We start from the raw sequence: 14,453 nt of genomic DNA, 5'->3' as shown, positions 1-14,453 counted from the left end.
ATGTGTATCAACTGAACCACCATCACGGTATTGACATTTTTCCTGCATGTTGGTGGACAGGCAGCAAAATAAGAACCCCCAAGGATTCTTGATCTTATTTGGCAGCAGTAACACTTCAGGCCTCATGTGATGAAACGTCATGTCTTGGCTCATATGTGAAAGTACAACTAAAGGCAGAACTAGTGACCCCATTGGAAGATTTCCCCTCTATTCCCATTGAGGTGATAATCCACAATTGAGACTTTATTTCACTTTTACGTTATCGGTGATGATGTTAAACAAGACAAATAGAGAGGGTGACTCTCTCTAAAGAGGTGCAGACAGCAATAAAAATGGCAGGTTTTCTAAACCTTCTCTCTCCTACCCAAACCCCCAAAAAAGTTTGGCCTTTAGTTGAATTTTACCGTTCTCCTGATGTGCGAAGCTGAGCAATATTTTGAACTCTGCATCAGCACAACTCTGGCACACTAAAGAAATGCCTCCACATTTTCTATGACATCAGGACACTACAGATAGCACACAGCTAGGAGATGTTCCTGATTAGGCGGGTAGTGGTACTGATATGAATGAAGTGTTGTATGACAACAGCTGTCTGTTGTGATCATCTGGGTATGAAAGTACAACACTTTCATACAAAAAGCTGGATGCTCTCTTAGACCCCTTTCACACTGCCAGTGTTTTTCAGGCGCTACAGCACTAAAAATAGTGCCTGTACAGCGCTTGAAAAAGCGGCTCCATTCACTCCAATGTGAAAGCCCGAGGGCTTTCACACTGGAGCGGTGCGCTGGCAGGGCATCAGAAAAAGTCCTGCCAGCAGCTACTTTGGAGCGCTGAACTCATTGCTCCTCCACCGCTGCTCCCCATTGAAATCAATGGGGCAGCGCTGCGAAACTGCCGGCAAAACGGCACTCCTGTGGCATTTTGCAGGCGGATTTACCCCCTTTTCAGCCGCTAGCGGGGAGGTTAAAACCGCCCTGCTAGCGGCCAAATAGTGCAGTTTTACCGTTGACGCCCAGGGCGACACGGTGTGAAAGGGCTCATACAAAAATAAATACAGGTTACAGATCAGCAACTAGTCAATTTGGTACCCTTGTAATGTCTCAAAACATGTAATTCACTGGAGGGCAGCACAGTGGCTCAGTGGTTGGCACTTATGGGGTCCTTGGTTCAAATCTCCACCAGGACGCTATCTGCATGCAGCTTGCTTTTATGGGTTCCTCTGGGTACTGCAGTTTCCAACCATAAACATGCTGGTGAGTTAATTGGTTCCTATCTAAATTGGCCATGGTAGATGTGTACAAATTGGCTGTGTACATGTATTATCCAATCTGCATGCCAACCCCAAGTCAGTAGAGTGGGTTGAGGAATCTGCTGACCTAATTCTTGAAAGGAAAGAAAAAAAAAAAAAAAAAAAAACTTGCCAAAGTTCTATAGAAAAAAGGGACTTCAGGCATATCAGTCATGGAGCATAGTGAACTGGCCGAAAGAATCACCTAGAGTAGCATATGAACAGATTTCACAATGCACAGTAATGCAATAAAAGGTCATCTTAGAAAAACTATGCAAGACAGATATTTCCTGCTGTACTTCTAGGAGCAGAGGCACACTAAACAGATATGTATTTTATGGGAAGCATCGCCTATCCCTGCTACATTACTCAGATCTGCCCTGGCAGTGTCATGTACTAGGCAATTTTGTGAAAATTTCTACCATTGACAACCAACTTTTTATTGCCAATGAAGACCGAAACAGATGCAGGTTTTAGGCCTCATTCACATGAGTATAGCAATCTGTATGTCTATGCAAAGAGCTGTCTTCAGCCGCCCGAGATGCACAAGTGTTTTTGTGCCAGGGTGTGCAGGCAGCCTGTTTAAATCAATGACAGGCAGCTGCAAGGACCTGCATGGACCTCAATGAATATTCCAGAGCGCATATCCATGTGCATCCAATGCACGCATCAGAATGCAATCTGTCTGTACCGATCCATACATCAGGCCCATGTGGATGTGCACTCTGGGATGCTAGTCGAGGACCAAGCAGGTCCTTGCCACCGGCTGCCTATCTACGCCTTAATAGAAACTGTTGGTGGTAGGTTGCCTTGATCCACTCATTCAGGTAGATGAAATTGAATTGTTGAAAATGCCAAAACATAAGAAAAATGTGTGTCTTCAAAATCCAATTTGCACATGCCAGAATTCACTATGCTGAGTGCAAGCGGAGTTGAGGTACACACTAGAGGCCTATTAAAGTATTTTGGTTTATATCACTGCAGAAATGGGAATGAAGACTGTCCTGCACATGAACTTTAATGGAATCCCAGTCTTAGTCCTTAGGGTTCAATATTGAGTTGGCCCACCCTTTTCAGCTATAGCAGCTTCAACTCTTCTTCTATTGGGTTGAGGTCATGAATGTGTGCAGGTCAGTCAAGTTCCTCCAACCCAAAATCGCTCATCCATGTCTTTATGGACCTTGCATTCTACACTGGTCCAAATCATTTTGTGGAGGGGGGGGGGGGGATATGGTGTGGGGTTGTTTTTCAGGGGTTAGGCTTGGTCCCTTAATTCCAGTAAAGGGAACTCCTAAGGCATCAGCATACCAAGAAGCTTTGGACAATTTCTTGCTCCCAACTTTGTGGGAACAGTTTGGGGATGGCCCATTCCTGTTCCAACATGACTGCGCACCAGTGCACAAAGCAAGGTCCATAAAGACATGTGTGAGTTTGGGGTGGAGGGACTTGAGGGAGTCCTGACCTCAACCCGATAGAGCACTTTTAGGATGAATTAAAGCGGAGACAGAGCCAGTCCTTCTCATCCAACATCAGTGCCTGACCTCACAAAAATGCGCTTCTGGAAGAATGGTCAAACATTCCCATAGACACACTCCTAAACCTTGTGGACAACCTTCCAAGAAGAGTAAAGCTGTTATAGCTGCAAAGGGTGGACCAACTCATAATTGAACCCTATGGATGAAGACTGAGATGCCATTAAAGTTCATGTGCATGTAAAGGCAGGCGTCCCAATATTTTGACAATATAGTGTAAGTGTCATGCTTTATCTCTTCACATGCACACCTCTGCCTGTAAGCAGAAGCCATACCAAAGCAACTTATGCTGCTGTAAAAATGTCAAAAAAGTCCAGTGTGCATGGGGCCTTAAAGACAACTAAAAGTAAATATTTGCTGCTTTTAGTTTAGGTTAACACACATGCAACTCTACCAAAGTAAATCTATACCTTGTCCATTCAAAACAACAGATATGATTTAATCCCTCACCTTTAGTGGTATGCACTTGCCTTTGCTTCTTTCCTGCATTACGCTTTTAAAAGCTGAGAGCCAAATAAAATACCCAGGACTTCCAGATATGGAGGCGCATGTGACAGAGCTGGGCTAATCAGTGGTGTAACACAGGAGTTATTATACCTGTAAGCTATGACTATGGAGCCTTGTGGCTTACACAGCTGCTGAGGAGGGCTAGAATAAAGTAAACCTGTTGCTTTTCCCTATGTGGGAAAACAACAGATTCACTTTAAATAGAAGTATCCACCTCACAGGGGACCAAGTGCACGGAGTACTTACCCCTTTTCTAATACGATCAAGGATTGCTGAGCTAGCGTGAACAACTGTGACCCACTCCACCAATGTTCGACCACGTTGCTTAAAAGAAGACTTTTATTTTGCTTCAAAAGTTCCTTATTTACAATGTAAGTTTTATTTCCTGAAACTTCCCTCTTAAAATGATGAATGTGCGTGTTATACAGCGATAAATATGGTAGGTCTGAGTGACAGCGCACAGAAAGGAGAGGTGGAAGTGGCAAACAATGCACAGAGGTGTGGAGGTGGTGACAGTGCACACAGAGGAGATGGGCTAACAACTTATAACACCAGAGGACAAACAACTGAGCCCCCCTTATATTCTGGGGAGAGGACTAGAGTAGTAGCTGGCATGTGTTGTAGATACCAGGGTGCTGGAGATGAACACAGTCATTCACAACACAAGCCCACAACAACCTACTCCAGTTACTAATCTAGTCTCTCTCCCTGAATTTCTAGGTAGGGTAGAGCATGCCCCTAGAGCAGCCTTTCTCAACCTTTTCAACACAGAGGAACCCTTGGAATAGTTCTGCGGTCTCGGGGAACCCCTGCTAAAAATTTGAAATCTACAATTCATGATACATTAGTGTGATGGTCAGTGGGAAGAATGGTCCTTACACTTGTGGTCATTGGGAAGAATTACCTCCTTACAGATAGCTAAAATGATCAATGGGATCTTAAGAACAGTGGGAACTTATCTGAGAGGCAGACATTGCCCAAGGCTGAAGGAATCACTAGCAACCTCTGGAGGAACCCTAGGGTTCCACGGAAGCCTGGTTGAGAATCACTGCCCTAGAGCTTCAAATGCTGATGGAACCAGGGACAGAGTAGGCTCCCGCTGCTATAAAACACTCACTTGGTGAACTTTTATGGATGCGGCAGTGCGCATGCAAAGGTGACTCTACCGGACCCGGTAAGTAGATGCAGCCACATGAAAGCAGGAACGATAGATGAGAGCATTTTTTGGAGATGTGAATTAAAGTAGCCACACGCTTCCAAAGAATAACACACAGCAAACTTGGTACATGCTGAGATCTGCAGTATTATATGATTTTTGTAGAACACTTAAGGCATAAAAGTCATAAGTATTTTGCATGTTATATTTACCTTCACAAATAAACCTATTTTATCGCCATACTGCAATTCTTACTAGAAAACATGGAAACAAACGAGAAGCGCCTGGCATCACATAATCACCCAGAGGAAAGCAATGACTAAAGCAGTATCAATGAAAACATAAATGCAGCTTGTGTTCTTTAGTGTCATACGTATCCCCAGATATACTGTACACTGTGTGTAGGATGCCTATAGATTTCATTCTTTTCTGCTACAGTCTCCACAAAGAGATAAGAAAAAGATGCCGCTTTTTTGTAAAGCAAGGAGGTCTGTTTGCCTGTATCATACATCATTCTGCAGTTTTCATAGCAATGACATCAGTGGTTTATTACACAGCAATGAGAATGCAGAAACAGCACAAAGAACAGACATTTACAAAAAAAGACCACCCAGTGCATCACCCATTTATATCAAAAAGCACGGAATCATAGGTGGCTCTGAAATGTAACTGTTGGAGGGCAGGAAGACAATATGTATTTAAGTAACATTTCCCAACCCCTATTTACATACCCCAGATCAACATCCACTAGCTTTTAGTACCGTTGGAGGATTTATAAATAATGTGAAGTCATCTGCACAAATGAAATACAGTCAACGCTTTCTAAATCTGATCTGATGCAGAAGTGCCAGAGCCAGACACAATAGCCTTAGCCAGACAGTACGTACTACTTATGGCATTAAATGAAGGTGACCCACAGGCAATGCTTCACATGTATCACCAAGTCCAGGAATAAACACAAATGACAGCAGACTACTTGTATCAGAACATTTTAGGCTCTCTATTGATATGCAAGTAAAGTCAACCTTAAAAAGGAATATAACCCCACTTCTCCTTAAAACACAATTTACATGTCCAGCGAATCCATCCTTGTCCTGCCTTAATCTACCACAGCACACCGGGTCCTGCGCCACCATCTCTGCTTACATCACCTGGAGACCGCTGTCTCTTCCAGGTTCTAACAGCCAGCCCTGGTGATTGTGGCGGGTAATCAGGGGTCTGTCTGCAAGAAACCGTAAACAGACAGCTGCCCCCTTATAACTGTGGCAGGTAATCGGGGGTCTGGCTGCAGGAACCATGAATATTGACAGCTCCCCCCCTGATGATTGTGGCAGGTAATCAGGGGTCTGGCTGCAAGAAACCATGAACAGACAGCTGCCCCCTGATGATTGTGGGAGGTAATCAGGGGTCTGGCTGCAGGAACCATGAAGAAACAGCCACCCCCTTGGTGACTGTCAGGTAATCAGGGGTCTTGCTGCAGGAACCATGAAGAAATAGCCACACCCCTGGTGATTGTGTCAGGTGATCAGGGGTTTGGCTGCAGGAACCATGAAGAAACAGCCACCCCCTTGGTGACTGTCAGGTAATCAGGGGTCTGGCTGCAGGAACCATGAAGAAACAGCCACCCCCTTGGTGACTGTCAGGTAATCAGGGGTTTGGCTGCAAGAACCATGAAGAAACAGCCACCCCCTTGGTGACTGTCAGGTAATCAGGGGTCTTGCTGCAGGAACCATGAAGAAATAGCCACACCCCTGGTGATTGTGTCAGGTGATCAGGGGTTTGGCTGCAGGAACCATGAAGAAACAGCCACCCCCTTGGTGACTGTCAGGTAATCAGGGGTCTGGCTGCAGGAACCATGAACAGACAGCTGCCCCCCAATGATTGTGGCAGGTAATCAGGGCTTCGGCTGCAAGAAACCATGAACCCTCTTGATGTACTATGGCGCATGTGCAGCTTCTCTAGATTCCCCCGAAGCCTCCTGAGATGCGTGATGTGAATATTCCGAAGTCATTCTTGTTAAGGCGAGAAAGGCGGAAATGCTGGCTAAGTCACAAAAAAATGTATTTGATAAATAAACAGTAGTGTGAAAGGGGCCTAATTGTGTGAAAGGAGGGGAAAGTTTGCTACAACACTGTGAATCAATGTAGTCCTTTGTTGAATTTCAGTGCTGCTGATCTCCTCCAGTCTCTACAAGCGTGCCGCCCCCCTGCAATGCCTGTGTGATGTATTTTGAAACAGCCACTTGTAGTCACCATCAGAGGATCACAATTGGCAAAAAGGAACAGAGTGTTGTCGACCCTATAACAAGAAGAGCCTGAGGAAGGACTCGTTTTATGAAGGCTAAATGGCACTGCAAGTTCACCATGTCCTGGCAAAGCCTGTGCAGTAGAGCCCCATCTAAGTATACAGGGCCTGTCTCCCATCCAGAGATGGAGGGGCAAACGAGAAAGTGTGCTTATCTTTTAAAGTGGACCATCACCCCCTTTGTTTAATTTATATTATATTACTACCCCCACCCCCTTTTTTTTTAGAACCTCAGATATCTATACATCATTTTGAATTCTTCTCTTCTTTTTATCAACCCAAACCGACACTTCCTGGTGAGAATAATCTAGACCAGTGGTCTCCAAACTGCGTCCCAGGGGCCAGATGCGGCCCTTTGCTTGCTTTATCTGGCCCTTGGGGCACCATTTCACCCACTGATACTAACGGTAGGGTAATCACAAGGTCCAATTTCTCCCAAAGATGCCAATGATGTGGCCCAAGTCATCCCATTGTCACCAACGATGGGGCCCAATTCATCCCATTGTCACCAACGATGGGGCCCAATGACACCAATGATGGGGCCCAAAGCCTACCTATGACACCAATGATGGGGCACTATTCTTCCCAATGATACCAACAATGCAGCACAATTCCTTCCACTGACACCAAAGATGAGGCATTGTTTTTTCCTCACTGACCTCAGGACCTTTTCTATGCCCAATGAGCAGAGTCCGGCTCCCCTAATGTCTGAAGGAGCGTAAACTGGCCCTTTGTTTCAAAAGTTTGGAGACCCCTGATCTAGACCGTGGTTCTAGCAGCCTCCTAGGATCACATGACCCAGGAACCTTTGGGGCGTCTACACATCATCGGAGCCAGCTGCAAGAACCTGGAAGGGGGAGCCAGTTACCAAAAACTTAAAAGAAAGATGGCACAGAACCCGGTGTGTAGCACTAAAAACACAGGTAGTGCAAGTATGTGTTTGAGGACAACCCAGGGACAAGGTAAGAGGGGATTCAAAAGGCATGTTAAAGAGAAGCCTCACCCATCCGGGGGTTAATTTTTAAGGGGGGGGGAGTTGAAAAGACGCAAACTCCTTTACCCCCAGCCCTGCATATATGATTGGGGGGGTCACATGACTGTCGGCTCATAATTCCATCTGTCAGCACAGATTGGTGGCATTTAAAAGGATGACAAATCAGACACAATCACTGTCTGCAAAACCAAGTACTGTGTATCCAATGCTGCCCCCCCCCCCCAATACTGCTGTCATCTCTCCAGACACCTTTATATGGGATCAGTATAGACAAGAGAACTTTGGGGTACATGGCATTGCAGCACACATTCACCTCTAGGAAGGAAAGCAGATCCCCTCCTCTCCATAGATCCCACCCCCCACCCCTCTCCCATGCTCCCATGTATAAATCCCATTCACCTCCCTTCATATATAAATCCAACTTAACCCCCCCCCCCTCATATATAAATCCCATTCACCCCATACATAAATCCTATTCACCCCCCCATATATATCTCCCCCTTCATATATAAATCCCATTCACCTCCCTTCATATATAAATCCAACGTAACCCCCCCATATATAAATCCCATTCACCCCCCCATATATACCTCCCCCTTCATATATAAATCCCATTCACCCCCCCATATATAAATCCCATTCAACCCCCCCTCCATATATAAATCCCATTCACCTCCCTTCATATATAAATCCAACTTAACTCCCCCCATATATAAATCCCATTCACCCCATACATAAATCCCATTCACCCCCCCCCCATATATACATCCCATTCACCCCCCCATATATACCCCCCTTCATATATAAATCCCATTCACCCCCGCCATATATAAATCCCATTCACCCCCCCCCTCCATATATACCTCCCCCTTCATATATACACATCCCATTCACCCCCCCCCATAGATAAATCCCATGCACCCCCTCATATCCTATTCAACCCCATACATAAAACCCATTCACACCCCCCCCCCATATCTAAATCCAATTCACCCCCCCCCCCCTTCATATATACCTTCTCCTCTGTATGTAAATCATATTCACCCCATATACAAATCTTATACAGCCCCTCATACATACCTCTCCTCCATATACAAATCAATTTAACCCACCACCCCAACATAAATCCTATGCAGTCTCCTATACATGCCCCCCATATATAAATCCTATGGGGCCCCCTATACATGCTCCCCATATATAAATCCTATGCAGACCTCTATACCTGCCCCCCATATATAAATCCTATGTAGCCCCATATACATGCCCCCCGTATATAAATCCTATGTAGCCCCCTATACATGCCCCCACATATAAATCCTATGCAGACCCTTATACATACCCCACATATATAAATCATATGGAGCCCCTATACATGCCCCCCATATATAAATCCTATGCAGACCCCTATACCTGACCCCCATATATAAATCCTACGTAGCCCCTTATACATACCCCACATATATAAATCCTATGGAGCCCCTATACATGCCCTCCATATATAAATCCTATGTAGCCCCCTATACATGCCATCCATATATAAATCCTATGCAGCCCCTTATACATGCACTCATATAAATGCCACCCCCTCCATCCTGTACCTGGCATCCATAGAGCTCACTGAGCTGCTCCACGATCCATTCCTCCAGCACCAGCCTCTTCCTCAGCTCCTTCCTGTCGTATTTCACAGTCACTTTGCCCTGCTGTTGCCTCTTCTGCTGCTGCTGCTTGTGCTGAGGCACCACCGGCGGCGGGGAGCCGTCCCGGGATTGGTGGGGTGCCAGTGGGGTCTGGAAGAAGACCCTTCCCCCGGCTGTGGGCTCGGTGCCGCTCAGTGCAGACATCTCCCTGAGAGAGCCCCCCGGGTACACTGCGAGCCTTGGTCACACGTCTGCTCTGGCCGCTCAATTCTAATTCTTCATCACGATGGGTGCTCTGTGCGGTCCGCCCCCACCTTCTCCGCCGTCTTATCGCCCTCTAGATTCCCGGCTCTTCTTCACCTAGCACCTGCACACTGCCCGCCTCCCGCCGGGGAACGACGAGTTCCCGTTGGCTGCTCTGGAAGAGGGGACGTCCTTCAAGGCCCGAAAGGGGCGGGGCAGAGGCTTAAAGGGCATCCAGAACCAAAGAGTCAAAATTAGCGTAAGGACCTTCATACGAACAGTACTATCAGGTACATAATGGGGTACCTCCATACCACCTTTCTCTACAGGGTACATCCATACCACCTTTCTCTACAGGGTACCTCCATATCACCTTTCTCTACAGGGTACCTCCATATCACCTTTCTCTACAGGGTACCTCCATACCACCTTTCACTAACAGGGTACCTCCATACCACCTTTCTCTAACAAGGTACCTCCATACCACCTTTCTGTAACAAGGTACCTCCATACCACCTTTCTCTAACGGGTACCTCCATACAACCTTTCTCTAAAAGGGTACCTCCATACCACCTTTCTCTACAGGGTATCTCCATACCACCTTTCTCTACAGGGTATCTCCATACCACCTTTCTCTACAGGGTAACTCCATACCACCTTTCTCTAACAGGGTACCTCCATACCACCTTTCTCTAACAGGGTACCTCCATACCACCTTTCTCTAACAGGGTACCTCCATACCACCTTTCTCTAACAGGTACCTCCATACCACCTTTCTCTAACAGGTACCTCCATACCACCTTTCTCTAATAGGGTACCTCCATACCACCTTTCTCTACAGGGTACCTCCATACCACCTTTCTCTAACAGGGTACCTCCATACCACCTTTCTCTAACAGGGTACCTCCATACCACCTTTCTCTAACAGGTACCTCCATACCACCTTTCTCCAATAGGGTACCTCCATACCACCTTTCTCTAACAGGTACCTCCATACCACCTTTCTCTAACAGGGTACCTCCATACCACCTTTCTCTAACAAGTACCTCCATACCATCTTTCTCTAACAGGTACCTCCATACCACCGGGGACCTCCATACCACCTTTCTCTAACGGGTACCTCCATACCACTTTTCTCTAACAGGTACCTCCATACCACCTTTCTCTAACAGGGTACCTCCATACCACCTTTCTCTAACAAGTACCTCCATACCATCTTTCTCTAACAGGTACCTCCATACCACCTTTCTCTAACGGGTACCTCCATAACACCTTTCTTTAACAGGGTACCTCCATACCAGCTTTCTCTAACAGGGTGCCTCCATACCACCTTTCTCTAACAGGTACCTCCATACCATCTTTCTCTAACAGGTACCTCCATACCACCTTTCTCTAACAGGGTACCTCCATACCACCTTTCTCTAACAGGGTACCTCCATACCACCTTTCTCTAACAGGTACCTCCATACCACCTTTCTCTAACAGGTACCTCCATACCACCTTTCTCTAATAGGGTACCTCCATACCACCTTTCTCTACAGGGTACCTCCATACCACCTTTCTCTAACAGGGTACCTCCATACCACCTTTCTCTAACAGGGTACCTCCATACCACCTTTCTCTAACAGGTACCTCCATACCACCTTTCTCCAATAGGGTACCTCCATACCACCTTTCTCTAACAGGTACCTCCATACCACCTTTCTCTAACAGGGTACCTCCATACCACCTTTCTCTAACAAGTACCTCCATACCATCTTTCTCTAACAGGTACCTCCATACCACCGGGGACCTCCATACCACCTTTCTCTAACGGGTACCTCCATACCACTTTTCTCTAACAGGTACCTCCATACCACCTTTCTCTAACAGGGTACCTCCATACCACCTTTCTCTAACAAGTACCTCCGTACCATCTTTCTCTAACAGGTACCTCCATACCACCTTTCTCTAACGGGTACCTCCATAACACCTTTCTTTAACAGGGTACCTCCATACCAGCTTTCTCTAACAGGGTGCCTCCATACCACCTTTCTCTAACAGGTACCTCCATACCATCTTTCTCTAACAGGTACCTCCATACCACCTTTCTCTAACAGGGTACCTCCATACCACCTTTCTCTAACAGGTACCTCCATACCATCTTTCTCTAACGGGTACCTCCATACCATATTTCTCTAACGGGTACCTCCATACCACCTTTCTCTAACGGGTACCTCCATACCACCTTTCTCTAACGGGGCCTCTCCATACCACCTTTCTCTAATGGGTACCTCCATACCACCTTTCTCTAAAGGGGTACCTCCATACCACCTTTCTCTAACGGGTACCTCCATACCACCTTTCTCTAACGGGTACCTCCATACCACCTTTCTCTAACGGGGCCTCTCCATACCACCTTTCTCTAATGGGTACCTCCATACCACCTTTCTCTAAAGGGGTACCTCCATACCACCTTTCTTTAACGGGTACCTCCATACCACCTTTCTCTAACGGGTACCTCCATACCACCTTTCTCTAACAGGTACCTTCATACCAGTGGCGGCTGGTGAAGTTTTAGGATGGGGGGGGCACAAGACCCCGCCCCTTCAGATTTGACCCCTCCACTTCTCACAAGCCACACCGCTTATCGAATCAACATCATATACCAGGCTGCACATTATACACTGGGCTCTGCACATCATATACCAGGCTGCACATTATACACAGGGCTCTGCACATCATATACCAGGCTGCACATTATACACAGGGCTCTACTAAAGCAGATAAATCATGGCTATCTTGTGTATAACCACATCAGGCACCTTTTCTGCAACCTGTAAATCACACATATCTGCATTCCGCAAACTGTAAATTGCACATATCTGCATTCTGTAAATCGCACATATCTACAACCTGTAAATCTCACATATCTGCATTCTGCATTCTGTAAATCACACATATCTGCATTCTGTAAATCGCACATATCTACAACCTGTAAATTGCGTTCTGTAAATCACACATATCTGCAATCTGCAAACTGTAAATTGCACATAACTGCATACAGCAGCCTGTAAATTGCACATATCTGCATTCTGTAGATCGCACATATCTGCATTCTGCAACCTGTAAATTGCACATATTTGCATTCTGCATATCGCATATATCTGCATTCTGCAAATCGCACATATCTGCAACCTGTAAATCGCACATATCTGCATTCTGCAACATGTAATACGCACATATCTGCATTCTGCAAATCGCACATATCTACAACCTGCAAATCGCACATATCTGCATTCTGTAAATCGCATTCTGTAAATCACACATATTTACAACTTGTAAATTGTACATATCTACAACATGCAAATCGCACATATCTATAACCTGTAAATCGCACATATCTACAACCTGTAAATTGCACATATCTACAACATGCAAATCGCACATATCTGCATTCTGTAAATCGCCTTCTGTAAATCACACATATCTACAACTTGTAAATTGCACATATCTACAACATGTAAATCGCACATATCTACAACCTGCAAACTGCACATATCTACAACATGCAAATCGCACAAATCTACAACCTGTAAATCGCACATATCTACAACATGCAAATCGCACATATCTACAACCTGTAAATCGCACATATCTACAACCTGCAAATCGCACTTATCTACAACCTGTAAATCGCACATATCTACAACATGCAAATACCCCCCATAAGATTTATTTTAAAAAAGGTTATTATCGGTGGTTGGCAGCATTAACCCCCGTCCCCACATCCCAGCCCCCCCCCCCACGCTAAACAAGATTAAAAAAAAAAGGGTTATTATCTGTGGTCGGCAGCATACCCCCCGTAGACAAGATTTAAAAAAAAAGGGTTATTAATAACCATTTTTTTTTTAAAAGCTTCTTGGGGGGGTGTATGCTGCCGACCACCGATAATAACACTTTTTTTTTAAATCATGTTTAGCAGGGGGGTGGGGGTTGGGGTATGCTGCCAAGTGCCGACCACCAAAGTAACCCTGTGGATGTGGAGGGGGTACCGGTGGCAGCGCTGAAGAAATAAAGAAGAAGTGGTAAGCAGCCATGCGGCAGCCTTACCTTATCCTCTCAGGCGGGACAGAATAGAGCAGTGCTGTTCCAACGTCCCTTCCTTGAGTGACGTCGGAAGCACCGCCCACCGATCACTCAAAGTGCAAGTCTATGCACTTGCTCGGCCAGTCGATCGCGCAGCACCACAGAGCGCTTTTTGGCCAAATGAAGCGCCTCGTCTGCAATCTTGTGATTGCATAGACGTGGCGCTTCCTATATTGCACTGCGCCCGGCGCCAGGATATAGTGCACATAGGGAGGGAAATGTAAAAAAATATATATATATTTTTTAAAGGGACATGTTTAAAATAATTTTTTTATTATTATTTTGACTGCATGGGGGGCAGCGCCCGGGCGCCCCCTATGGACGGGCCTCCACTGCTCCATACCAAATTTCTCTAAAGGGGTACCTCCATACCACCTTTCTCTTCAAGGCCCGAAAGGGGTGGGGCAGAGGCTTAAAGGGCATCCAGAGTCAAAATTAGCGTAAGGACCTTCATACGAACCGTACTATCAGGCACATAATGGGGTACCTCCATACCATCTTTTTCTAACGGGTACCTCCATACCACCTTTCTCTAACGGGGCCTCTCCATACCACCTTTCTCTAATGGATCCCTCCACACCACCTTTCTCCACCAGGGTTTCCTTATACCAGCACTTTCTCCACCAGGGTTCCTCCACATCAGCTTCTTCCTACCAATGCTCCT

General features: G+C 45.9%; 1 protein-coding gene across 1 annotated transcript in view; it reads right to left on the bottom strand.

Annotated features, from left to right (window-relative positions):
- PPP1R14C (protein phosphatase 1 regulatory inhibitor subunit 14C) overlaps nt 1–9,802 on the bottom strand; it is a 149,336-nt gene extending 139,534 nt beyond the window's left edge. Inside the window, exon 1 of the mRNA XM_077486363.1 lies at nt 9,380–9,802. Coding sequence (XP_077342489.1) covers nt 9,380–9,622 — 243 coding nt within the window. The 5' untranslated portion in view covers nt 9,623–9,802. The remainder of the gene's footprint in view (nt 1–9,379) is intronic.
- Between the last annotated feature and the right edge of the window lie 4,651 nt (nt 9,803–14,453).

This window comes from Lithobates pipiens, unplaced genomic scaffold (assembly GCF_037356315.1).
Source record: "Lithobates pipiens isolate NorthernLeopardFrog02 unplaced genomic scaffold, aLitPip1_a1.2 Scaffold_18, whole genome shotgun sequence".
Taxonomy (NCBI): Eukaryota; Metazoa; Chordata; class Amphibia; order Anura; family Ranidae; genus Lithobates; species Lithobates pipiens.
The sequence above is the reverse complement of the archived record's forward strand: the minus strand, read 5'-3'. Positions and strand labels throughout refer to the sequence as shown.